The 27,310-nt window shown below is 46.1% G+C and overlaps 1 protein-coding gene across 5 annotated transcripts in view; it reads left to right on the forward strand.

Moving 5' to 3' along the window:
- The window catches only part of STYXL1 (serine/threonine/tyrosine interacting like 1), a 91,870-nt gene that overhangs the window by 26,231 nt on the left and 38,329 nt on the right, over nucleotides 1–27,310 (forward strand). For 4 of the 5 annotated variants that reach the window (XM_040456095.1, XM_040456099.1, XM_040456098.1 and 1 more), the window contains 3 exons: nucleotides 4,785–4,891; nucleotides 20,970–21,031; nucleotides 24,793–24,928. In XM_040456095.1, the coding sequence (XP_040312029.1) occupies nucleotides 4,785–4,891; nucleotides 20,970–21,031; nucleotides 24,793–24,928 (305 nt within the window). The remainder of the gene's footprint in view (nucleotides 1–4,784; nucleotides 4,892–20,969; nucleotides 21,032–24,792; nucleotides 24,929–27,310) is intronic. The other variant, XM_040456096.1, reaches the window with a different exon arrangement.

The following is a 27,310-nucleotide window of genomic DNA, read 5'->3' on the forward strand; positions in this document are numbered from 1 at the left end:
CACAGGGCTGCGTCCTCCTTCAGAACTGTGCCGTTTAGGGGCAGGGGTGATAGTGCCAGTTGGTTAAGCGTTCGACTTCAGCTCAGGTCACAATCTCCTGGTTCGTGAGTTTGAGTTCTACATCTGGCTCTCTGCTGTCAGCACAGAGCCCGCTTTGGACCCTCTCTCCCCCTGTCTCTCTCTGCCCCTCCCCTGCTCATGCTCTCCTCTCTCAAAAATAAACATTAAAAAAACCCCACAAAACTGTGCTGTTAGGTTCAGGAGCCGTTCTTATCCCTCTCATACTTTATCAGCGGATGAGGGCAGTTCTTGCTTGACCAGGGAGAGTTCTCCCTTGGGGAAGCAGAGAACTCTGGAGGAGTTGATCCCTGGGGCTGGGTTTTCACCTGGACGCCACTAGTGAACCCGGGCTTTCAGAGGCAGAGGATCTGGGATGTGACTGGGGGTGGGAGTGGGGAGGTCCTTAGGCGCGTCTGTGTGGCCTCAAGTCAAGATGGCCCCATTGACGAAGGCGGGAATGGTGACTATTCGTCCAACGTGTGCTTATTGAGCACCCTTCACCAAAAATCGTGGGCACTGGGTGAGGATACAGTGAACAAAAGGGCAAGGTCCCTGCCCTTTGTTGTATGTATGCCCCGCACATTCCCAGAGGATAAGATTGGTGGTAAAGCAAGCAAACCGATGAGTGCATTGTGTCGAATGGTGGCAGTGAGGTGAAGACGAAGACACCCATAGTTTGAAAAGATCGCCCTGAGTGCCATGTAAAGATGAGATCATAGGGAGAAGGCAAGAAGCCAGAAGCTCAGTTGGGAAGTATGGCATCACCAGGAGAGAGATGATAGTACCCTGGTGTAGAAGGTTAGCTCTGGAGCTGGAGCAAAGTGGATGGGTTTGAAATGTGTTTAAGTACTAGAGCTGATGGATTGGATGTGAGGGGCCGGGGGAAAGAGGGATTCGGGGTATGGACTTGAATAGCTAGGTGGATAATGGTGCTGTCTTTTGAGGCTGAGGAAACTAAAAGAGAGGCATTGAAGGTATGGGCACGTGTGAATTAAAAGTTGTTTTGGCCATGTTATGTTTGAGAGGCCCAATGAGGCATCCAGGTGGGTCGAGCTCAATGGAGAGGTCAAGCAGGACTACGATTTGGGACTCATTGGTTTATAAATGGTATTCAAATCACTTAGACTCTAGATCTTTTTTTTTTTCTTTAGTTGCTTTTTTAACATTAAAAAAAAATTTTTTTTTAACGTTTATTTATATTTGAGACAGAGAGAGACAGAGCATGAATGGGGGAGGGTCAGAGAGAGAGGGAGACACAGAATCCGAAACAGGCTCCAGGCTCTGAGCGGTCAGCACAGAGCCCGACGCGGGGCTCGAACTCACAGACCGCGAGATCATGACCTGAGCCGAAGTCAGACACTTAACCGACTGAACCCCCAGGCGCCCCTAGGCTCTAGATCTTCTAGTAGTGGTTCTCAAGTAGCAGTGACTTGCCCTCTTCTTTCAGGGGACATTTGGCAACATCCAGAAACAGTTTGGGTTGTTTACAACTGGGTGGGGAGGGCTTTGCTACTGGCATCTACGGGGTGGAGGCCAGGGATGCTGCTAAACATCCTGCAATGCACAGGTCAGCCCCCCCCCACAGCACAGACTTTTCTGGCCTCGAATGTCAATGTCAACGGTGCTGAGGTTGAGAGCCCTGTCCTACAGAGAGTGTAGACAGAGAAGGAAAGAGATGACTGCCTAAGGACTTTTGTTTTTTAAATATATCTTAAAAGAAAATTTTTTTAATGTTTTGAGAGAGAGAGACAGAGCGTGAGCCAGGGAGGTCAGAGAAGGAGGGAGACACAGAACCCAAAGCAGGCTCCAGGATATAAGCTGTCAGCACAGAGCCTGATGCGGGGCTCCAACTTGTGAACTGTGAGATCATGACCGGGTGTATCTAAATATCTTTTTATTTTCATTTTGTTTCTCCCCTACTTGTGCTCTCTCTCTTTTTTTTTTTTTAATTTTTTTCCAACGTTTATTTATTTTTGGGACAGAGAGAGACAGAGCATGAACGGGGGGAGGGGCAGAGAGAGAGGGAGACACAGAATCGGAAACAGGCTCCAGGCTCTGAGCCATCAGCCCAGAGCCCGACGCGGGGCTCGAACTCACGGACCGCGAGATCGTGACCTGGCTGAAGTCGGACGCTTAACCGACTGCGCCACCCAGGCGCCCCCCTCTCTCTTAAAATAAACAGGGAGAGAGAGAGAGAATCCGAAGCAGGCTCCTCAGTGTCAAGTGCAGAGCCCAATGAGGGGTTCCAGCTCCTGAACTGTGAGATCATGGTGACCTGAGCAGAAACCAGGAGTTGAATACTTAACTGACTGAGCCACCCAGGAGCCCCATGGACTTTCTTAACATGAGGAAATAGAGCCTCCCACCCAGAAGACCAAGTAGCAGCAAACAGTGGGAGAAGAGAAGCCTGGGGAGTGGAGTGTTCTGAGAGTAGAGAGTATTGGGAGGGAGAGGTGCTGAACTGGGTTAAGTGCTAAGAGGCTCCATCCTTTGAGCCCAGGGAGAAGTGATTAATGGCTGAGGGGAGGTGGACATTGTTGATGACCTTGATAAGAACAATTCCTACGGTTCGATGGGGTCCAGGGGAGAAGATTGTATTTCTTCCCTGTTCAGAATGTCTCACATGTGTAATTTCATTAATCCACACACAATAGGGAGGTGCTATTATCTTGGTTTTTACAGAAGTGGCAATATTACTAATAGCCCCGTTTTATAGAGGTAGAAACTGAGGCGCAGAGAGACTAATTACTCCCCCCTGATCAGGCAGCCGACAGTAAGCCGCACAGCCAGGATTTGGACCTAGAGAGTCTGGAAGCGAGGAAGTGGAGGGAGTGAGATGTCTCTCTGTAGAGAACAGAGATGGGTACCGAGGATGTTTGCCTGCTGATAGGAATGATCCATGTGGAGGCTGAAATTGGTGATGTTGGAGGGGAGGCTGATGACTTAGTGGGAAGGATCCAGGGCCCATGGTGAGGGGGGTGGCCTTTCCCAAGAGCATTCTACTGGTTACTCTGAAGTGGGTCCTAACTGTCCTGAGCAAGATTATCCCTAGACTCAACTTCTCTCCCACATGCCCCCTGCTGGCCGCCAGAGGCCTGCTGGCTAACTCTTTGTAGCCCCCACCCCTGCTAAAAGGTAGCCTTCCTGTAGAAGTGGCTGCACAGGCCCAACCTTTCCCCCTCCATGTTCTTGGGGCACAAGAGCCCAGCCCAGCCCGGGCAGGCAGTTCTGTCAGTACACATCAGCGATTCTCCACCCAACTTTGGCCTCCGTGATCTTTGTCCTCAGCCTACAAGGCCCCTCCGCAGGGTCATGGCTTATTACTCTCTACCTGCTGTCACACCAGCCTCCTTTGGACTCTGTCAAGTACTGAATGTTCTTCCCTTCCTCACCCTCTCTCCCTTCTCTGCCTGGCTAAGTCTTGCATAGCCACCTGGTTCAGCCTAGCAGTCGCATCTCAGCCCTTTCTGTCTGCTCCAGCCAGATGAGGCCCTCCTGTTAGCTTGTCCTCCAACACTGGATGCTGACTCTTGTAGTGCTTTTCCTATTTATAATGTGGTTTTTGGCTCAATGTCTGTATTCCATGCTAGGCTGTAACCTTCATGAGGGTAGTCTGTTTCACCAGTTATTTCCAGTGCCTGGTATACAGTAGGTGCTCAGTAATGAAATGAAAGAAGAAAGGAATCGGTGACTGTATTACAGCCTACTGTGTATTTCTCTGGCTCAGATATCCTGTGTACAATACTTGATTCTCTGTGATGCACATGTTACTACAAATTTTTGAAGCTTTCCGGATCACCTTCATGATTATTTTCATCTTTGTTTGAAGGTGTGTTAAAGAGTTTAATCCAGTATCTTTGGCCATTCATTTTTTTTTTTAATTTTTTAACGTTTTATTTATTTTTGAGACAGAGAGAGAGCATGAACGGGGGAGGGGCAGAGAGAGAGGGAGACACAGAATCGGAAGCAGGCTCCAGGCTCTGAGCCATCAGCCCAGAGCCCGACGCGGGGCTCAAACTCATGGACCGCGAGATCGTGACCTGAGCTGAAGTCGGACGCTTAACCGACTGAGCCACCCAGGCACCCCTGGCCATTCATTTAAAATGGAAAGAAGGGGGCGCCTGAGTGGCGCAGTCGGTTAAGCGTCAGGCTTTGGCTCAGGTCATGATCTCGCAGTTCGTGAGTTCGAGCCCCACCTCGGGCTCTGTGCTGACAGCTCAGAGCCTGGAGCGTGCTTTCGTTTCTGTGTCTCCCTCTCTCTGCCCCTCCCCAGCTTGCACTCTCTCTCTTAAAAATAAACATTAAAAATTAAAATATATAGGGGCGCCTACAAATAACCCACAAATAACTCGTGGTTGGTGGGTTCCAGCCCCTCATTGGTCTCTGTGCTGACAGCTCAGAGCCTGGAGCCTGTTTCGGATTCTGCGTCTCCCTCTCTCTGACCCTTCCCCGTTCATGCTCTGTCTCTCTCTGTCTCAAAAATAAATAAACGTTAAAAACAATTAAAATATATATATAAAAAATAAAATGGAAAGAGGCACTAGTCCACTAGGCTCCATGCTGAGCATTGATCCTGCTTAAGGTTCTGTCTTCCCCTCCCTCCCCCCCCCTTTTTCTCCCTCCCTCTCCCTCTCTCCCCTGCTCGCTCTTGCGCTTTTTCTCACTCTAAAGTAAATAAATAAAATAAAGAGGTACTAAGCTTATACATTGTTGATTCTTCCCAGTAGGATGGCTGGTTTGGTTTTGTGTGAACCAACAGAGCTTTACAACATCTTGAATCAGGTCACAAAACTGTCACGACTGACTGAACCCAACTATCTCTGCCTATTGGGTAAGTGCTTTAAAAATACGATTTTTGGTGAATCAACAAACCTATGGGGATGAGGGAATAAATGACTTTAGAAAACCTTTAGATTCCTTCGACATAGCTTAAAATGATGCTACTAATTGTCACATGACTTGGAAATCATTCCAGGTTAGGTCTAGAAGTTCTTGGAAGACCTGTGTTCTTGTCAAGTGAAACATTTCAAACATCCAGCAAATACATAGTGATGCTGATAAATGCCCATGTACCCACCACTCAGATTCAGTGTACATAACGTTACACATAGATGTACCCCTCTATCGTACCCCATCCTGATCCCATCGCTTCTCCTCCCCAAAGATGATCGGTTCTGTATTTTTACATTTTTACTATATATGCAGGCATCCTGAAATAACGTGTGGCTTGATCATTTATACAAATTGTACCGTAATGTACAATCATTCTGCAGCTTGCTTTTTCTTAGAATTTTTGAGATCTGCCCCACCTCCCCGCCCCATGTCTAAATGTGAAGATCTGTTTTAACTGTCAGGGTAGCGCCCATTGCTAATCAGTCGTGATGTGTTGCTTGCGTTGTGTTTGTATTGATGAACAGTGCCTTGTGCGACTCTTATTCACGGGCAAGAATTTCTTCAGGGTACCTAACTAGAAATGGAATTGACAAGTTGCAGATTCTGCTTTCACTACAGTATTGTCAAATTGCCTCCAAAAAGATGATCATTTTGCATTCCCATCGTCAGTGTAAGACCCATACCTACCGACACCTTTTGTCAGCCTGGAAAATTTTTGCATTCTGATTGGTGTGAACTTGTGATTTTTTTTTCTCCCCCAGTTAAAAAAATCACAATAAAATACACATAACATAAAATGTGCTGTTTTGACCACTTTTAATTGTACAGTTCAGTGTATCAAATACGTTCATAATGTTGCACGGTATTATGCACACCACCATCCATCTCCATAACTCCTCATCCTGTAAACTCTAAAACTTACACCCATTGAACACTAACTCCCCATCCCTCCCATCCCTAGTCCCCTGGAAATCCCCATTCTCCTTTCTGCCTCTGTGATTTTTAAAAAAATTTTTGAATGTTTTTTAAAGTTTATTTTTGAAGGAGAGAGAGAGACAGAGCATGAGTAGGGGAAGAACAGAGAGAGAGGGAGACACAGAATCCGAAGCCAGGCTCCAGGCTCTGAGCTGTCAGCACAGAGCCCGATGCGGGGCTTGAACCCACAAACTGTGAGATCATGACCTGAGCCGAAGTCGGATGCTTAAACGACTGAGCCACCCAGGCGCTCCATCTGCCTCTATGATTTTTGACCATTGCAGGTCATGTAAGTGGAGCCATACAGTATTTGTGTTTTGCAACCGGCTTATTTCACTGAGCATCATCACATCATCCGGGTTCTTCATGTTGTAGCATATTGCAGAATTTTCCTAAGGCTGAATAATATTCCGTTGTATGTATATACCACATTTTGCTTATCCATTTATTTTCAACAGACATTTGGGTTGCCTGCATGTTTTAGCTATCGTGAATGATGATGATCATGGGTGTACAAATATTTCTGAGCCCCTGCTTTTATTTATTTTGGGTATATAAACCAGAAATGGAATTGTTGCATCATGTGGTGATTCTATTTTTAATTTTTTGAGAAATTGCCCCATTGTTTTCCACAGCAGCTGCATCATTTTACATGAACACAAGGGTTCACAAATTTCTAATTCTTCCATGTCATTGTCAACACTTGTTATTTTCTGTTTTCTTGGGGGGGGGTAGTAATCATTCTAAGAGGAGGGAGATAGAATCTCCATATAATTCTGATTTGCATTTCCCTAATGATTAGTGATGTTGAGCATCTTTTCCATGTACTTATTGGCCATTTGTGTATCTTCTTTGGAGAAATATGGGATCGAGTCCTTTGCCTGTTTTTGAATCATTTTTTTTTTTTTTACCTTTGAGTTTTATCAGTTATCTACATATTCTGGATATTAATACCTTATCAAATTTAACTGTCATGAATTTCAGTTTGCCTAATTCTTTTTCATTTGTTGCCCATGCCTTTGGTGTCCTATCCAGGAAATCATTGCCGAATCCAATGTCATGAAGATTTGCCCTATGTTTTCTTCTTCAAGTTTATACTTCTGGTCTTACATTTAGGTCTTTGATCCATTTTGAGTTAATTTGTGTATGTAGTGTTAGATAAAGGTCCAACTTCATTCTTTTGCATGAGGATATCCAATTTTCCCAGCACCATTGTTTGAAAAGACTGTCCCATTCTTAGTCTCTTGAGATTCTGTACGAATTTTAGAGGATGTGTCTTCCTTCCTTCCTTCCTTCCTTCCTTCCTTCCTTCCTTCCTTCCTTCCATGTTTATTTATTTTGGGGGGGCGGGAGGGGGTGGGGAAGATATAGTGCAGAGCCCGATGTGGGGCTTGATCTCATGAATCCTGAGACCATGACCTGAGCCAAAATCAGTCGGCCACTTAACTAACTGAGCCACCCAGGCACCCTGGGTTTTTCTCTTTCTATAAAAAAAATCATTGGGAGTTTGATAGATAGTGCATTGAATCTATAGATTGTTTTGAAATTTTGTTTTGTATAGTATTGACATCTTAACAACATTGTTTCCCAGTTCATGAACATGGAGAGTTTTTCCACTAATTTGTCCTTTAATTTCTTTCAGCAACATTTTGTAGTTTTCCACGTACAAGTCTTTTGCTTCTTTGGTTAAATTAATTCTTAAGTATTTTATTCCTTTTGACATAATTGAAAATGGAATTATTAATTTCTTTGTCAGGTCGTTTATTGTGAGTGTATAGAAACACAACTGATTTTTGTGTGTTAACTTTATATCCTGTAGCTGTGATGAATTCATTTGTTAGTTCTAACAGGTTTTTTTTGTTTGTTTGTTTTGTTTTTTTTGGTCAGATCTTCAGGGTTTTTCAAATCTCATTGAACTTTACAGTACAAAGAATATATTTTAATGTATGGAATTTTTAGAAGTTTATTTTTTTTTTAGTAATTTCTGCAGTCACCATAGGTCTCAAATTGATGAACCCCAGATCAAGAGTCACTTGCTCCTCCAACTGAGCCAGCCAGGTGCCCTTTAGGGTTTTTTTGTTTTGTTTTGCCTTTTTTTTTGTTTTGTTTTGTTTTTACACATATGAGATGATGTCATCTGCAAACTGCGCTGATTTTGCTTCTTCCTTTACAATTTAGATGCCCTCTATTTCCTTTTCTTGCCTAATTGCTCTGGCTAGGGCTTCTAGTACTTTGTTGAATAAAAGTGGTGAAAGTCCACATCCTTGTGTTTTTCCTGACCTAGAGGAAATGTCTTTAGTTTTTCACCATTGAATATGACGTTTGCTCCATTTTTTTTTTTTTAACATGTGGTTTTAGTATGTTGAGGTAGTTTCTTTTTATTCCTGGTTTGTTGCACGTCTTTCTTATGAGAGTGTACCACATTTTGTCAAATGCTTTTTCTCATCAGTTGGAATGATCATGTGGTTTCTTTCTTTCATTCTGTTGATGTGGTATATTACATTGACATTTTGGTGTGTTGAATTGTCCTTACATTTCACAAATAAATCCCACTTGTTTATGGTATGTAATCCTTTTAATATGCGGCTAATATTTTTTTGGAGAATTTATGCATCAGTGTTCATACTGGCCTGTAGGTTTTTTGTTTCTCTGTTTTTCTTGTAGTTTCTTTTGCTTTGGTATCAGGGTAACGTTGGCTTCATAGAATGACTTCGGAAGTGTTCTTTCCTCTTCAATTTTTTTTGAAAAGTGAGAAGTATTGGGATTAGTTCTTCTTTACATATTCACCAGTGAATGCATCAGGTCCAGGGCTGATTTTTCTTTATTAAATAAATTGTATTTTAAATCTTTTTTTTTTTAGTTTATTTATTTTTGAGAGAGAGAGAGAGAGAGCATGCAAGCACAAGTGTAAGAGGGACAGAGAGAAGGAGAGACAGAATCTCAAGCAGGCTCCATGCCATCAGCACAGAGCCCAATGTGAGGCTCGAACTCACAAACCATGAGACCATGACCTGAGCTGAAACCAAGAGTTGGACGCTCAATTGTCTACACCACCCAGGAACTCTAAATCAATATTTTATTTTTTTTTATTTTTTATTTATTATTTTTTTTTAAATATTTTTTTTCAACATTTATTTATTTTTGGGACAGAGAGAGACAGAGCATGAACGGGGGAGGGGCAGAGAGAGAGGGAGACACAGAATCGGAAACAGGCTCCAGGCTCTGAGCCATCAGCCCAGAGCCCGACGCGGGGCTCGAACTCACGGACCGTGAGATCGTGACCTGGCTGAAGTCGGACGCTTAACCGACTGCGCCACCCAGGCGCCCCTAAATCAATATTTTAATAAACACATGAAATTCTTCTCTTTGGGGATGAATAGATCTCTAGGTCAGGGATTTCAAAAGGTTTATCATCATCTTTCAAGACAATACACTGAATTCTGAAGTGTTAGATTGGTAAGAAGCAATGGATGAGATCTTTTCTGGGATCTGCTTTTGGTCAGATATGGGAAAGACCCTTCAGAGTAGTGGACTTGGGGAGAGTACAGACCAGGGAAAAACCTCAGTGCATGCACTATACCTGGCTTATAATTCTGCTTTGGGTCAACTCTACCAGTACAAGAATATACATGTGAATTATAATAATATTGAATGTAGTTTAAACTCTTTTCTATGAATATATATCCTGTATAGATCCAGCCTGATAATTAGAGTGGTTGAGTGGTCTATGCAACGCTTCTTCTCCTTTTTTTTTTTTTTGTCAGGAGAGTTTAAAATTTTTTTAGAGAGCACAAGTAGGGAATAAGGAGAGGGGGAAATGGAACCTAAACTGAGCATGGAACCTGATGCCAGACTTGATCCCATGACCCTGGCATCATGACCTGAGCGGAAATCAAGAGTCAGATGCTTGAGTGCCTGGGTTGGTCAAGCGTCCAACTTTGGCTCAGGTCATGATCTCATGGTTTGTGAGTTTGAGCCCCACATTGGGCTCTCTGTTGTCAGCACAGAGACTGCTTTGATCCTCTGTCTCCCCCCACCCCCATCCCTCCCCCTCTGGTTTTCTGTCTCTCTCCCCCCGATTCCTCCCCCTCTGATTTTTTGTCTCTCTCAGAAAGACCCTCCCCCCTACCCCCATCAAAATAAATAAACTTAAAAACAAAACAAAAAAAAGAGAGATGCTCAACCAACTGAGCCACCCAGGAGATTTTTGATCATTGATTCAATCTCCTTACTGGTTATAGGTCTACTCAGATTTTTTCCTTCTTTGTGATTTGGTCTTGGTAGGTTTGTGTTTCTAGGCATCTGTCAGTTTCATTTAGGTTATTAAATTTTTTGGCATATAATTGTTGATAGTACTCTTTTACAGTCTTCTTTATTTCTGTAGACTTGGTAGTAATGTCCCTACCTTGATTTCTGACTTTAGTAATTTGGATCTTCTCTCTCTTTTTCTTCTTAGTCCATCTAGCTAAAGGTTTGTTGATTTTTATTTTTCAAAGAGCCAACTCTTGGCTTCATGGATTATTTTTTTTTAAGTCAATGTCATCTGGGACACATGTGATGAGGTCTGTGCTGATTTAAATTTGTATCTGCACATATATGCACAATAGTCCCCAAAGCTAAAGACCACATGATTGTAGAAATTAAAAAAAAATAAAATGGCCCTTCTTGGAAGATTAGAGCAACACATCCAATCCTCTTGGTTTGTTCATTTTTAATTTTTTAAATGTTTGTTTATTGGGGGGGGGTGCACAGCACCAGTAGGGGAGGGGCAGAGAGAGAGGAGAGAGAGAATCCCAGGCAGGTTCCATGCTGTCAGCACAGAGCCCGATGTGGGGCTTGAACTCACGAAACCATGAGATCATGACCTGAGCTGAGATCAAGATCTGCTTAACCAACTGAGCCCCCCAGGCGTCTCCCAGTCCTCTTGTTAAGAAGCTATAACCGAACCCAATTTGTCTGCCCGCCATGGCACAGCAAAGCCAATCCTACAGCAAGGAAAGGGTTTGAGAACAGCCAAATGACAGGAGGGTGAGCCTCAAATCTGCCTTCCTGAAGGGGAAGAGAACAAGTGTTTGATAATCCTAGGGGTTGGGATTTCGTACATATTGGTGAAAAGGATGGGGAGACTTAAGACTGTTTATGAGAAAAGGTGGAGCATTCATATCACACAAATGTATGTTAACATATATCTCATGTTCACTTTATAGTGGACACAGCATTAAAATGAGACAAAATTCAGGAGGTCATCTTAGGGCAGAGAGAAGGGGCTCTGTGCATGCTCTGAGAGCGGGATGGGGTTTTGGGCTCTTATTTCCAGTCAGGAATGCAGGGCTTTGTATGTTCATCGGCTGGAACCCTATCAGTGACCTTAAGTCTAGGCTTCTGCAGAGACGTAGTGGATTTGTTAGTGAGGTCTGGAAAAAAAAAGCCATAGCTGATTAGGGAGAAACAGGTCTCTGAAAAACAAGCTTTAAATTTCCTGTTAGTTTCGGGGTGCCTGGGTGGCTCAATTGGTTAAGCGACCAACTTTGGCTCAGGTCAGGATCTCACAGTTTGTGGGTCCAAGCCCCGCATCGGGCTCTGCACTGACAGCTTGGAGCCTGAAGCCTACTTCCTTTCTCTCTGCCCTTCCCTCTGCTTGCAGTCTGCCTCTCTCTCTCAAAAATTGATAAACATTAAAAAAAAATTTTTTTTTTAATTTCCTGTTAGTTTCAACCCCATTAACCCTATGGAGCATGGTTTCAAAGCCTTATCAAAAACTGTAGCTTTGGGGTGCCTAACTGGTTCAGTTGGAACAGCATGCAACTCTTGATCTCGGGGTCATGAGTTCAAGCCCCACATAGGGTGTAGAGAACACATAAATGAATAAATGAATAAATACTTTAAATGTCTTTCTTTTTTTTCCCGAGAGAATGTGTGAGCAGAGGAGAGGGACAGAGGGGGAGAGAGAGAATCTTAAACAGGCTCCATGCTCAGTGCAGAGCCCAATGCAGGGTTCAATCCCAAGAACCTGAGATCATAATCTGAGTTGATATCAAGAGCCAGATGCTCAACTGACTGAGCCACCCAGGTACCCCACAAATATTTTTTTTTCAGAGCTACTTTTTCCTTTGTTTAAGATTATTTACTTTATTTTTTATTTTTTATTTTATTTTATTTTAAGTTATTTTAATGTTTTATTTATTTTTGAGACAGGGAGAGACAGAGCATGAACAGGGGAGGGTCAGAGAGAGGGAGGCACAGAATCCAAAACAGGCTCCAGGGTCTGAGCTGTCAGCACAGAGCCCGACGCGGGGCTCGAACTCACGGACCGAGAGATCATGACCTGAGCCGAAGTCAGACGCTCAACTGACTGAGCCACCCAGGTGCCCCCAAATTATTTACTTTTTGAGAGAGTCAGCATGTGAGTGGGGGAGGGTCAGAGAGCAAGGTTGAGAGAGAAACCCAAGCAGGTTTTGAATTATCAGCGCAGAGTCTGACCACAGGGCTTGAACCCATGAACTGTGAGATCATGACTGGAGCCAAAATCAAGAGTTGGACATCTAACTGACTGAGCTACCCAGGAGCACCTCTTTTTTTTTTTTTTTTTTAGGTGTGATTCACAAGAAGCTACATTTTTTTTTTTTTTTTTTTAAGTTTTTTTATTTGGGTGCTTGGATGGCTCAGTCGAGCATCCGATTCTTGATTTCAGCTTGGGTCATGATCCCAGGATTGTGGGATCGAGCCCCCATGGCACTAAGTGTGGAGCCTGCTTAACATTCTTTCTTCCTCTGCCCCTCTCCCCCACTAGTGCACTTGCTCTCTGTTTCTCTTTCTCTCTCTAAAATTGAAAAAAATTACATGTTAAAACATCTTGAGCGGTGCTTGGGTGGCTCAGTCGGTTGGCTTCCAACTTCGGCTCAGGTTATGATCTCCTGGTTCATGGGTTCCAGCCCCGCATCGGGCTCTGTGCTGACAGCTCAGAGCCTGGAGCCTGCTTCAGATTCTCTGTCTCCCTCTATCTCTGTCCCTCCCCGGCTCGTGCTCTGTCTCTCTCTCTAAAAAATGAATAAACATTTAAAAAAAATTAAAAAATAATCTTGAAACTGTCTTTTGAATTTATATTTACATTAGTCAAAAGAGATCCATTCATAAGACTACCTAGAATTAGGCTTATAATATATTCTAGTATTTCAAGTTTATGACTAGTTACTAAACATCAGTTTACAAATAACATGTTCAGTTTTTCAAATCTTTTTTCCCCCACTTTTCTTGAGAAATAATCAACATATATCACTGTAGGAGTTTAAGGCATACAGCATGATGGTTTGATTTGCATGTATTGTGAAATCGTGATAGGTTTAGTTAACATCCATCATCTCTTATAAATACAATAAAAAGAATAGAGCATTTCTCCTTACGATGGGAACTCTTAGGATTCACTCTTAAGAACTTTCCCACAGGGGTGCCTGGCCAGTTCAGATGGGGGATCACATGACTCTTGATTTTGGGGTAGTGAATTTGAGCCCCATGTTGGGTGTAGAGATTACTTTAAAAAAATTCTTAGAAGAAAAAAAAAGTTTCCCACATATCCTACAGTAGTGTTAGCTACAGTCCTCATGTTGTACATCATAACATGTTCATTTTTTTGTGTTCCTTTTATTGAAAGGGAAAATTCTAGCCTCAGTCCTATCCAGTCAGGGAAAAACTGAGAAAATAAAAGATTCCAGCAGTTCCACATAAATATTACATTTGTCAAATGGAAGAACTCCCAACTGAACTGGATGTTCATATTATTAAGATACTTTCATTGACATAATTTTTTTAAATGTTTATTTTTGAGAGCGAGCGCAAGTGGGGGAGGGGCAGAGAGAGAGGGAGACAGAGGATCCGATTCTGGCTCCGTGCTGACAGCAGTGAGCCCAACGTAGGACTTGAACTCATGAACCATGAGATCATGACCTGAGCTGAAGTCAGATGCTCAACCAACTGAGCCACCTAGGCGCCCCTTGTCCTTTTAAAAAAAAATTTTTTTTTTAAATCTTTATTTATTTTTGAGAGAGAGAGAGAGAGAGAGAGAGAGACAGAGTGCAAGTGGGGGAGGAACACAGAGAGAGGGAGACACAGAATCCGAAGCAGGCTCCAGGCTCCGAGCTATCAGCACAGAGCCTGACGTGGGGCTCGAACCCATGAACCATGAGATCATGATCTGAGCCAAAGTCGGATGCTTAACTGACTGAGCCACCCAGGCGCCCCTTCCCTTGTCTTTTTTAAAAAAGTGTTTAGTTTTGAGAGTGAGAGTGAGCGCGTGTGCATGAATGGGGGAGGGGTAGAGAGAGGGAGAGAAAGAGAATCCCAAGCAGGCTCCACGCTCAGTGAGGAGCCTGACGTGGGGTTTGATCCCATGACCCCGAGGTCATGACCTGAGCCACAATCAAGAGTCTGACACTTAACCCTCTGAGCCACCAAGGCGCCCTTCCTTTTGCCCTTTTTGATCTTTTTTAACCATGGGCATGATTTTTTTTGTTTCCTGAAAAGATCCCTCCAAAGGAATAATCAAATCATGTTTCTAGTAGAGAAAAATTTATCTAACTTTTCACAGTGATGGCATTTGGACTTCTCCATGCCCTCTAGAAATGTCATATGTTTAAGGGGAAGAAAAACCTGGAAAGAAGAGAAGACCTGTTTCCCAATAGCCACTTGTGTTCCCAGCACGCATCTGTTGTTTGGGTTTGCAGGACAAGAACCTTGATGTTTGGGCTCTGCAGAGAGCAGACGGTCTCCCTTCCTCACTGCTCCTGGTGACCACGATTATAGATGCAAACACAGGCAGAAAGCCTCTTGGATCTCCAAGTGCGGGGATCTTAATTGCCTCCTGGGCACCGACGCTTTGCTTCAAGTGCACTGCTGCATTCTTCCCAAGGGCACACTTCCTACATTGGCTGTTTTATGAGAGAGACAGACAGACAGTGTGAGTGGGGGAGGGGCAGAGAGAGAGGGAGACATAGAATATGAAGGCTCAGGCTCTAGGCTCTGAGCTGTCAGCACAGAGCCCGTCGCGGGAGATCATGACCTGAGCCGAAGGCAGACGCTTAACCGACTGAGCCCCCCAGGCGCCCCTGCACATCCATTTCTTTAGTCTCTGTTACTGATTTGTGAGTTCTGGTAGACCCTTGGATCATTAGGTATTTCCACAAGTCTTTTCTCTTTTGAAATGTTATCTACCACCACCCCCCACCCCGGCTTTTACAGCCCATTGTTTTATATATATGCATGTGTGCGTCTATGTTGTATCTAGCAATCTTGATGTGCTATCCTGTTAATCCTAATTATTTGCGGTTCTGTTAGATTTTCTTTCTTTTTAAGTTTATTTTGAGAGAGAGAGAAAGAGGAGGGGCGCAGAGAGAGGGGGAGAGAGAGAGAATCCTAAGCAGGCTCCACGCTGTCAGTGCAGAGCCGGACATGGGTCTTGAACTTAAATCCCAAGACCGTGACCTGAGCCGAAACCAAGAGTCAGAGGCTTAGCCGACTGAGCCTGAGCCACCCAGGCGTCCCTGTGTTGGATTTTCTATGTAGGCGCCCCTGTGTTGGATTTTCTATGTAGACCACCATATTTATCTATGTATAATGGCAGTTTGATTTCTTCCTTTTAAATTCTTATACATTTTACTTTTTTTCCCCCCCTTATCTCACTGCATTGCTGTGCCCTTGGCTCTCCCGTTTGGTGTTACAAGGGACCGTGACTGAGCGTTTTGTCTTTTTTCTGCCTTTACCAATTTGCTATGATATTTGCTGTAGCTATTTAGTAATTTTCCCCAACAGGTTAAAGAAGTTTTACTACAGACTTTTTTCATGACATGAATTGAAACTTTTGTTGCCAAAGTTCCAAACAGCCAAAGCAAAACCAGTGAATCACTGAAGTAATAACGAGTAAACATTTATTGTATACACACAGAAAAGACAGTTTGCAAACTGGAAACATTGAAACCAGACTGTGGGATAAGGCTCAGGGGTATGTTTGTTATAAAGCTGCATAGTGGGAAAATAGCATTTATTTTTCCACAGTGATTGGTCACAATATTACAATATTTTTTCAATTAAAATATTAAAAAAATATTTATTTATTTTTGAGAGAGAGAGAGAGAGACAGAGTGTGAGCAGCCAAGGGGCAGAGAGAGAGAGGGAGACACAGAATCTGAAGCAGGCTCTAGGCTCTGAGCTGTCAGCACAGAGCCCAACATGGGGCTGGGACCCACGAACCACGAGATCATGACCCGAGCTAAAGTCAGACGCTTAACTGACTGCACCACCCAGGGGCCCCTTTAATAATGTGATTTTCTAGTATTACATAGTTCCTACTCCATCATCACATAGCATGTGCACGCTGTTAGATTTGGCTTATTGTGATTTCTGATTTTCACATCTATATTAATGAGTGAAATGAGCTTACAGTTTACTCTGCTTAGTTTTGCTTGTTTTTAAACCATACAGACCGTGTATCTGGCTTCTTTTGCCCAAGTTTATATTGTTAAGATTCATTCCTGGGACGCCTGTGTGGCTCAGTCTTTTGAGCGTCCGACTCTTGATTTGGGCTCAGGTCGTGATCTCACAGTCCTGGGATCAAGCCCCGCGGTGGGTTCTGCACTGGATGTGGAGCCTGCTTAAGATTTTCTCTTTCCCTCTGCTCCTCTTTCCCGCTCCCGTGCATTCTCTCTAAAAAAAAAACAAAACACAAAATTCCCTGGTAATGTTACATTAGCTACATGTACTTGATTCATTTTTGTTGCTTGCACAGCACCACAGGTAAACAAAGCCAGACCCTAGTTAAAGAGGCAAGGACAGATTTTAATCAATAATATACTGTTGCAATAGGAAGGAGTCCAGTGTGAACTGAACTCTGCTTTGGATTGCACAGAGGTCACTGGGTGATTTAAGGGAGTGAGGGAGGCCGGTGGAGAGGGAGAGGGAATGTGGGGCTCAGGGGACTGGGGAAAGTGAAAAATTACAAGAAGCGGAGGGGGTGTGATCCCTGTGAAATCCATCTGGGTTTGCTGACTGGAGCTTATCAAAGTTAGATTCCTACCCTTCCCCAGAGGCTGGGAGACAGGGGCCCTACCTTCAGGTGTTGGCTGGGCAAACAGAAAGTTCTTTTGGTAACTTTGAGTTTTCTCAGGAAGGTGCTTTAAGGGAGGCTGGGGTCAGCCTAGGGATGTGGCCTTTATTTAAAATAAAGATATGGTCACATGTCTGAGATGTTTTGTTTTATGTCTTCACTCATGGACTCACAAGCTCTTTATAAACTCTGGCTACAAGTCTTTTGTTATTTGTATCACAGATCTTTTTTGTCACTCTGTGGCTTGCCCTTTCACCTTCTTAATGTTGTATTTTGATGAAAAAAGATAGAAGTTCTTAATATAATTAGGTTTACCTGTGTTTTTTGGTTTGTGCTTTCTTATGTCCTTTTCTTTTCTTTTCTTTTCTTTTTTTTTTTTTTTTAATTTTAGAGCGGGTGCGCACAAGGTGGGGAGAGGGGCAGAGGGAGAGCCAGAGAATCCCAAGCAGGTCCAGGCTTGGCTCAGCTCAGAGCCCAACACGGGGCTCAAACCCACAACCCTGGGATCGTGACTGGAGACAAAATCAAGAGTCAGACGCTCAACCGACTGACTCACCCAGAAACCTCCCCCTCTTATGTCTTTTTAAAGAAATACTTTTAGAGTAGTTTTAAGTTCATAGCAAAATTGGGCAGAAAGTAGAGATTTCTTGGGGTGCCTGGGGGGCTCAGTCAGTTAAGCGTCCAACTCCCGACTGCAGCTCATGTGCTGATCTCACAGTTTGTGGGATCGCACCCAGTAGGGCTGTGCGCTGGCAGGGCGGAGCCTGCTTCAGATTCTTTCTCTCCCTCTCTCTTTGCCTCTCATGTGCATGTGCTCTCTCGAACATTTTATTTTTAAGGTCTTGCAAATCTTTTTTTAAATATATATATATATATGTATATATATATATTTAATCTTTATTTTTGAGAGAGAGAGAGAGAGCATGAGCAGGGGAGGGGCAGAGAGAGAGGCAGACACAGAATCTGAAGCAGGCTCCATGTTCTGAGCTGTCAGCACAGAGCCCAATGCGGGGCTTGAACTCATGAGCCATTAGATCAAGACCTGAGCCGAAGTCAGACTCCCAATCGACTGAGCCACCCAGGCGCGCCTCAAGTAAACATTTTAAAAAGTAGAGATTTCCTAAATTCCCCGTTCCCCACCTAAACACAGCCTCTCCAACTGTCCTCATCCGCCACCAGAGTGGTGTGTGTGTTACTACTGATGAACCTACATTGATATTCTGTTATCACCTAAAGCCCAGAGTTTAGATTTAGTGTCGTACATTCTCTGGGTTTTGGCAAATGGATTACATATGTGCATCATTACAGGATCCTGCATTTCACTGCCCTAGAAATCCTGAGTGCTCTGTGTATTCATCCCTCCCTCCCCACTGACCCCTGGCAACCACTAATCTTTTCATGGTCTACACAGTTGTGTGTTTTCAGGGATGTCCTATACTTGGAACCATACAATATATAGCCTTTTCGGACTGGCTTCTTTCACCTCTACATGCATTTAACTTTCCTCCATGTCTCTTCCAGATTTGATAGCTGTGTGTGTGTGTGTGTGTGTGTGTGTGTGTGTGTGTGTACACGTACAGGCACGCATGCTCAATAGTGTTCTATTGTCTGGATATACCCCTATATCCATTCACCTATTTAAGGAAATCTTTGCTTTCAACTTCTGGCAGTTATGAAAAAGCTGCTATAAACATTTGTGGTTATAAACTTTTAACTAATTTGGGTAAATACCAAGGAGCACCATTAGCTGGTGAGAGTATGTTTAGTTTTGTTAGAAACTGCAAACTGTCTTCCAAAGTGAAGGACCGTTCTGGTTTCCACCAGCATTTGGTGCTGTCTCTGTTTTGGATTTTTTTTTAATGTTTATTTTTGAGAGAGAGACAGAGAGACAGAGAGAGAAACAGAGCACAAGTTGGGGAGGGGCAGAGAGAGAGGGAGACACAGAATCTGAAGCAGGCTCCAGGCTCTGAGCTGTCAGCCGAGAGCCCAACGCGGGGCTTGAACTCACAACCCATGAGATCATGACCTGAGCCAAAGTCGGACGCTTAATCGGCTGAACCACCCAGGCGCCCCAGGTTTTTGACACTCAAATAGACAAATAGGCGTGTAGGGGTATCTCACTGTTTCAATTTGCATTCCTTTGACATGATGTGGAGTATTTTTTTCTACGTTTATTTGCCACCTGCACATCTTCTTTGGTGTGCTGTGTCTGTTCATATCTTTTGCCCATTTTTAAATTGGGTTGTTTGTTGTTGAATTTAAGAATCATGTCTTGGGGGGTCCTGGCTGTCTCAGTCAATAGAGCAAACAACTCATGATCTTGGGTTTGTGAGTTTGAGCCCCATGTTGGATGTAGAGATTACTTAAAGGATATTTTAGGGGCACCTGGGTTGCTCAGTCGGTTAGGCAGCTGACTCTTGATTTGGGCTCAGGTCACGATCTTACGTCATGAGTTTGAGCCCTGTGTCAGGCTCTGCACTGACAGTGTGGAGCCTGCTTAGATTCTCTTTCTGTCTCTGTCTCTCTCCCCCTCTCCTGCTCATGTGTGTTCTCTCTCTCAAAATACATAAACTTAAAAAAGTAATATCTTTTTTTTTTTAATTTTTTTTGATGTTTATTTATTTTTGAGACAGAGCATGAATGGGGAAGGGTCAGAGAGAGGGAGACACAGAATCTGAAACAGGCTCCAGGCTCCGAGCTGTCAGCACAGAGCCCGACGCGGGGCTCGAACTCACGGACCGCGAGATCATGACCTGAGCCGAAGTCGGCCCCTTAACCGACTGAGCCACCCAGGCACCCCTAAAAAAATAATATCTTAAAAAATGATGTTTTGGATAACAGTCCTTCTTAGAATTTATACATAAGACTCCGTTCCTGTTCCGCATTCCTCCCAACTTTGAAGGCATCAGTGTCATACCTTCTGCAGGGACATTTAGAACCTCAGTTCGTAGGTTTTAGAGTCTGAATTTGGGTCTCAAATTCCATGGAGCATTTGGGATGAGCTCACTCTGGCTTTGATTTTTCCCCCTTCTCACTTTTTTGGACCTCAGAGAAAACTTCCCCTAAATCAAAGATACCAAGTCTCATTGCTTAAGGGGCTGTGTGAGTGTGAGTCTGATGGGGCAGGAGAGGCATGCAGGCAGCCTGGAATAGAGGAACTACAATTCCTGTCACCTCACTGTCAAATACACGTTGCAGATGGTGCAAGTACTCTAAGTAGTTTGGTCATATGTAAATACAGTTATTAAAAAACACTTTTCCTGGGGCCCCTTGGTGGCTCGGTCGGTTAAGCGTCCGACTTCGGCTCAGATCATGATCTCACTGCTCGTGTTCGAGCCCCGCGTTGGGCTCTGTGCTGACACACAGGTCCACGGCGTAGAGCCTGCTTTGGATTCTGTCTTTGTCCCTCTGCCCCTCCCCGGCTCAAGCTCTGTCTGTCTGTCTCTCTCAAATATAAATAAACATTTAAAGAGAATACTTTTCATGGGGTGCCTGGGTGGCTTAGTCGGTTGAACATCTGACCCTTGATTTTGGCTCAGGTCCTGATCTCATGGTTCGTGAGTTCGTGTCTGGCATCACGCTGTGCACTGACAGTGTAGAGACTGCTTAAGATTCTCTCTCTCTCTTTCTCTCTCTCTCTCTCTCTCTGCTCCTCTCCTGCTTGTGCATGCACACTGTCTCTCTCAAAAATAAATAAATGTTAAAAAAAAAAAAAAAAAGACTTTTTCCTTTCCGGGCACCTGGGTGGCTCAGTTGGTTAAGTGTCCGACTTCAGCTCAGGTCATGATCTCACGTTTTGTGGGTGTGAGCCCGGCATCGGGCTCCCTGCCGACAGTGTAGAGCCTGCTTCAGATCCTCTGTCCCCCTCTCCCTCTGCCACTCTCCTTCCCCTGCACGTATGTGCTCTCTCAAAAACAAACATTAAAAAAAAAATACTTTTCCTTTCCAGATGTGCGTTCCAAATGGGAGTATGACGAGAGCCACGTGATTACAGCCCGTCGAGTGGAGAAGGTATACCGGCAGAGTCAGAATGTGGGGTGGGCCTTCACTCAGGACCCGTCTCCGTCCTCCGTCATCCTGACCACATCCTCCACCCTTGACTTCCAAGTTCGTTCCTTCTTTCCCTGGTGTCTCCTCTGTCTGCCTGGTTCAGCTTCATTTTCGCCAGCTGCTATGTGAAGACAACCACTGGTTTGTCCTGGGTCTCCTTCAGATCTGTCCGTGTACCTTCTCATTCAGAGATCTCACCCAGGCTTCCAGTTTCGACTACCCATCCACGATTACCTGAGCTGTCAGTTTTACCTGTAAAATTTTGTCTGGAGAAACTATCCCCTCCCCTTCCCACTGCCGCCCTGCGGGTGTATACTCCGTCTCTGGCCCTGTGCCATGTACCTCGCCAGAGTGGGCCCTGCCTCGGGCATTTTTCCGGGTTAAGCTCACTGCTTGGGAGTGTAGCTCAGCAGTAGAGCATCTGACTGCAGGGTAAGCTTGCGACCTAACACCCTCCTCTCCCCACCCCTACCCATCAGTATCTGCTTTTTTTTTTCCTCCTGGGGTTGTCACTTCTCTGGCTCCATACTCTAGCTCTTAGTCCCCATTTCAGAATATTCTCTGCCTTCTGCAGCCTGTCTAGAGCTCCTTCGGGATGATGTATGGCTCCACTCTCAGATTTGCATATTCTTTTGATTCTGGCAGCTCCCTGGGTCTGAAAGAGACCTCCTCTGGGCCTCAGCCAGGCTGACGCCTCCCAGCTCCCCTCCCCAACTTTCTAACCAGCAGCCCCAGCAGGACACACGGCCCCCAACTCGGTGCTCATGGCCTCCCCCTCCAGCCCCCTCGCTGGGCACACAGGCTTCTACTCTCACCCGGTCCCCCAATGACCTTGCCCTCCCGCGTTTCCTTGGTTCTCAGACGCACATAAGTCCCCCATATTTTAACACTGCCGAAATTGGAATGTGTCCTAAAGTGGATTTCCACTTTAATGTGGCAGTATCTTTTCCCCCGAAAAGTGGATGTGGTGGATATCTGTTCCTTTTCTGTTGCAGCACCCCCACCCTTTTTTGAGGGGAACTCTTCCTGCCCAAATCACGGGTGTCTGATGATAGGCCCTAAACTAGTATTCAGATCCAGGCCTCAGTGATTGGCCATGGGCCTAGGATGAAAAGAGCAAAACGGAGCTGTGATCGGAGAAGCAGCCTCTTCCTCTATTGAGCAGTTGAGTTTTGGGGGGTGGGCGTCTGGGCATCACTGGTGGCTGTGTCACAGGCCTCAGGAGCACGTTGTCGGAGAAGGTGAGGTCTGTGTGCAGGGGGAGTGGAGAGGAGCACCTGAGGGGGAGGTCTGGGCTTCAGAGCCCAGGTTCAGAGCCCAGGGCAGAGCCCTGGTTCAGGTTTTCCTGGGGATCAGTTGCTCCCCACCCCTGCCGGATGTGTTAGATGCCAGTAAATCCTTCCTTGGATGTTCACTCCTCACGGCAATGGTGATCAAATTAGTGGTGTTGACAACCAACAGTGTCTTTTTTTAAATTTTTATTATTTAAAAATTTTAAGTTTTTTTCATCAAAAAATATTTTTAACATTTATTTATTTATTTATTTATTAACATTTATTCATTTTTAAGAGCTGGAGAGGGGCGCCTGGGTGGCGCAGTCGGTTAAGTGTCCGACTTCAGCCAGGTCACGATCTCGCGGTCCGTGAGTTCGAGCCCCGCGTCAGGCTCTGGGCTGATGGCTCAGAGCCTGGAGCCTGTTTCAGATTCTGTGTCTCCCTCTCTCTCTGCCCCTCCCCCATTCATGCTCTGTCTCTCTCTGTCCCAAAAATAAATAAACGTTGAAAAAAAAATAAAGAGCTGGAGAGAGACAGAGCATGAGTTGGGGAGGGGCAGAGAGATACACACACAGAATCGGAAGCAGGCTCCAGGCTCCGAGCTGTCAGCACAGAGTCCGACGTGGGGCTCGAACTCACAAACCGCGAGATTGTGACCTGAGCTGAAGTCAGATGCTTAACCAACTGAGCCACCCAGGCACCCCAGAAACTTTTTTTTTTTTTAATGCTTATTTATTTTTGAGAGAGAGACAGAGACAGAGTGTGAGTGAGAGAGGAGCAGAGAGAGAGGGAGACACAGAATCTGAAGCAGGCTCCAGGCTCTGAGTGGTCACCACAGAGTCTGACGCGGGGTTCGAAATGACAAGCCGTGAGATCATGACCTGAGCCGAAGAGGGACACTTAACCGACTGAGCCACCAGGCGCCCATAACCAACAGTCTCTTAATCTAGGAAATCCAGTTCTCATGGCCCCCTGAGCACACTGCTTCCAGAACTTTTGCTGGGAGCACAGGGATGTATGTGCCAGCTTTGCTAATCACTGTGTCCCAGATGCTCAGTCTGGTCCCTGGCATCTGGGATGAACTCAACACTTGTTTGTTGACTAAAATGAAACACCTGGAAGCTGTTCCTTCTGCCTGGAACATTCCCCCCTCCCTTGTCCATCTGGCAAATTTCCCCTCGCCCTTGCGGTCCCATCGCCAAACCTCCCTGCCCTCCACGGCCTTTCTGAGTCTCCCAGGCTGACACGGCTCTTTCCCTTTGCCTTTTTGAACCTCTGTATTCCAGAACCTCACACGGGGTACGTGCGGAGTGCATCCTCAGTGAATACTTAAGTGAAAGGGCACATGAATGTCCAGCCACATCTCTCCTGCTCTCCCGCCTGCTCCGGCCTCCGTGGGCTCTCCTCTCCTTCCCCTTTGCTCGTGTCTTCTCCATCTCCGGAAACCCCCTCCCCTCATTAGCTGTCCAAACCCTGCTGGTCCCCTGAGCAATCGCTCGCTCTCCTGGTGCCTCCAGACAAATGTGATTCCTCCCCTTTCAGTCCCAGACAACTTCCTGGTCTGTCCCTCCACAGGCCTTGCCTGACTGCCTTCAGGTAGAGTTGACGTACACTCGCCCTGTTCCACTGGCAGGTCCTCTGTCTGGCCATCTTTGTCGGTCAGACCAGGTCCCAAGGGGCAGAGGCAGGCTCGGGATCCCTTAAGCAGTGGGGGCCTTGGGGGAGCACTACGAACGAGTGAAGACTAACTTCTCAGCCGGTGCCCAGCCAGGCCTCCTTGAGCTCTGGAACACCCTTTGGCATCCTGGGCATTGTTCCTGCGTCCGTTGTCCACCACCCTGGCGACTCAGCAGCCCCGACTACTCATGACATCCTGGTTCCTGTTTGCCCTTTCCTCTCTCTGACTGGATTTATAGCCACAGGCCGGGCACTGTTCTAGAATCAGGGTACATCTGCAACCACAAAAAGGCAGAAGTTCCCACTCTCCGAGAGCTTACACTCGAGCATACAGTTGGCCCCGTTATAGTCACTTGCTTGTGACCTGCTTATCCAAGCTCTCTGCTTACTGCCCTTTCTGTGGCAGATTTTGGATTTGGCCGCCACTGCCAATGACCGTCCCCCAGAGAGGGTGTCATCAGCCTGGCCAGGGTCACTTTGATGGCAAGCGTGCCAGGCCGCCTAGCGGGCTGCGGGCCGGTCAGTGGACCAGCACTTCTTCGGTCGGGCGCTGTCTCTGGTCCGCTCAGCTGTGGTCAGCTATTCACAGCAGGGCACGTGGGTGCGGGAGGCGCTTGGAGCCCTGCAAGCTCTCCGGTCCCTTCTCGGTGCTTCTGTGCCTGTGGGTGTAGTCAGGGGAACGGGCACGGTCTGACCTCTGGTGCTGGTGTGCGGGGGGTGTTTGCTCAACCGAACCCACCTGCCCACACACCCGTCTTGTGGTTTCTATAGAAGGCGAGCGAGTATCTTCTCCCGGAGTCTGTGGATCTGGAGTGCGTGAGGTACTGCGTGGTGTATGACCACAACACCAGCACCCTGGAGATCGTCTTAAAAGAGGAAGAAGGTGACAACTGTGATGACGGGCCGGGTAGGTCTTGACAGTTAGGGAATAACTTCTGCCGCGTACTGGGGACCATACCAAAGGCTCTCCCCGGGTCGACGCCTGCAGTCCGCAGAACATCCCTGTGAGAAATGGGCCCGTCAAGAATGGGGGTGGGTCTGGCTCAGGTTTTCCCTTCCTCACAAGACGACAGGCAGGCTGCCACAGTGTCACGGGTGCTGGCAGAAGACCTGAGGCTCCTGAGTCCGAGTCGACGGACTTCATGACTCAGAGCAGTGAAGGTGACCAGAATGTCCCCATTCTCTACGCTGGTGCCCAAGCCCCGACTCTCACAGGGTGCCAGGAAGGAGGGCCGGGTAATAGCCACCTACACGGTGGCTTGTGTTCCAGGAGAACTCTGAGCTCAGGGGCCTGAATCTTTGATAATGGGCAGAAAGCCTGCCCGCCCCTGACTCTGGAGGGAGAAGCCATCGGTCTTCCAAAGCCGTTTGATATACGGATGTTCTTGAAAAGCCAGTACCTTTGCTCAAAGGACACGTAGAAACGTGAGAAGCTACGGAGAATGGTCTCCTAATGGGTAACATCCCCCATTTTATAGAAGGGGAAATTGAGGCCCAGAAAGGTAAGTGCAGTAACTCACTCAGGGTCCCACACATGTTGAGTTATTTATTCCCACATAACGAGTTAGCCCCCAATTTGGTAGCTTAATGCAGCAAAGGTTAATTAATTAACCAGTACCAGGTTCCGGCACGGGTCTCTCCCGAGATCGCAGTCGAGATGCTGGCCAGGGTCACTGTCATCTGAAGGTGTCGCCGGGCCAGGACAATGTGCATCTGAGGTGTCTCACACAGGTAGGGCCAGGAGGCCTTCGTTCTGCGCCACCTAGACCTCTCCATAGGACCGCTTGCGTGGCCTTGCGACACGGCAGCTGGTTTCCCCCAGAGTGGGCCATTCAAGAAGGAGAGACAGCAAAGGAAAGGCACATGCCTTTTATGACTGACTCCTGAGACTTCCAAGGTCACTTCTGCCACATTCTGTTCATTAGAAGGAAGTCACTAAGTGCAGCTTACTCTGGAGGGATGGAGAATCAGACTCAACCTTTATTTATTTTTTTTTAATTTAAAGTTCATTTTTTATTTATTTTGAGAGAGAGATAGAGAGCAAGCAGGGGAGGGGCAGAGGGAGAGAGAATCCCAAGCAGGCTCTGTGCTGCCAGTGCAGAGCCCTATGCGGGGCTTGAACTCACAAACTGTGAGATCATGGCCTGACTGAAATCAAGAGTCAGATGCTCAACAGACTGAGCCACCCAGGCGCCCCTCAACCTTTATTATTTTTTTTAATGTTTATTTATTTTGAGAGAGAGAGCATGCGTGAGCAGGGAAGGGCAGAGAGTGAGGGATGGGGTCCAGAGGCTCTGTTTCTTCTGGCTCAGCTGCAAATAGGTGTGGGTGTTTCCATGGCCCCGGGGCATTCACACCACAGTGGTCACTAGGTGGCGCCAGGCTTCCATCTTTAATAAAACCAGTCTTCCTGGAGGTCCTTAGTCAGGAAATTGTGCCCTGTTCCCCCAAGCTTATCTTGTTGGGTTCCAGTCTGCAATCCTAAGATTGCGGGCCGAACCCCAAAGCCATAGGAAATGGTTGTCAATAAAGATAACCCCCTCCACGTTCTATAGCTGACCTCACCTTGCCACGGGACCCCCATTCTCACTCCTTAGGAAACCACAACCACAAAACAACACAGCAAGACCTCAAACCGCACGCACACGTATATCTACACCTTGCCCAGTCAAGGCTCTTTTCTCCTTTAAAATGGCATCTTTCAGGTGAACGCAGTCTTTGGGGTAAAAGACCATTTCGAGGTTTCTCTCACGATCCCTTTCCCCTTCCTACTGTTAAGCACGCACCTCCCCACCCCCTCCAAGGAAATCTGTTTGTGGGTGGAGCCTCCATCACACATCCTAGAAGCAGGGGTCCATCTCTCCTGCCCTCCTGGTGAGGTGTAGCTCACCTGTGTAGCCTGTGGCCACGGGCCTTTGTCCTTGCTGTGTCTGTGGCTGACATGTCCCCATCTAGTGTGAGTCATGAGCAGTTCCCTACCCCCAGCTCTGTGCCCTCCTTCTCAGGCTTTCCATGAGTGCTGCTCGTCCCTGGGCTGTTGCTACTTTTCTCCTATCCAGCGTTAGGTTAACCACCCTCCTGTCCTGCTGTGGCAGAAATGGGGCACAGGTGGTTTTTAGGACCCCCCCAGCTCCTGCAGATGAGGTGTTTTCACTTTCTCAGCTGGATCTCTTCTTAGGAACCTGGAGAGTACCTTTCCTTGTCTTGGCCTCTGCGGTGGGTTCTCCCTCCTTCCTTCCTTCCTTCCTTCCTTCCTTCCTTCCTTCCTTCCTTCCTTCCTTCCTTCCTT

Source organism: Herpailurus yagouaroundi, unplaced genomic scaffold, assembly GCF_014898765.1.
Source record: "Herpailurus yagouaroundi ecotype Mexico unplaced genomic scaffold, PumYag 216, whole genome shotgun sequence".
NCBI lineage: Eukaryota > Metazoa > Chordata > Mammalia > Carnivora > Felidae > Herpailurus > Herpailurus yagouaroundi.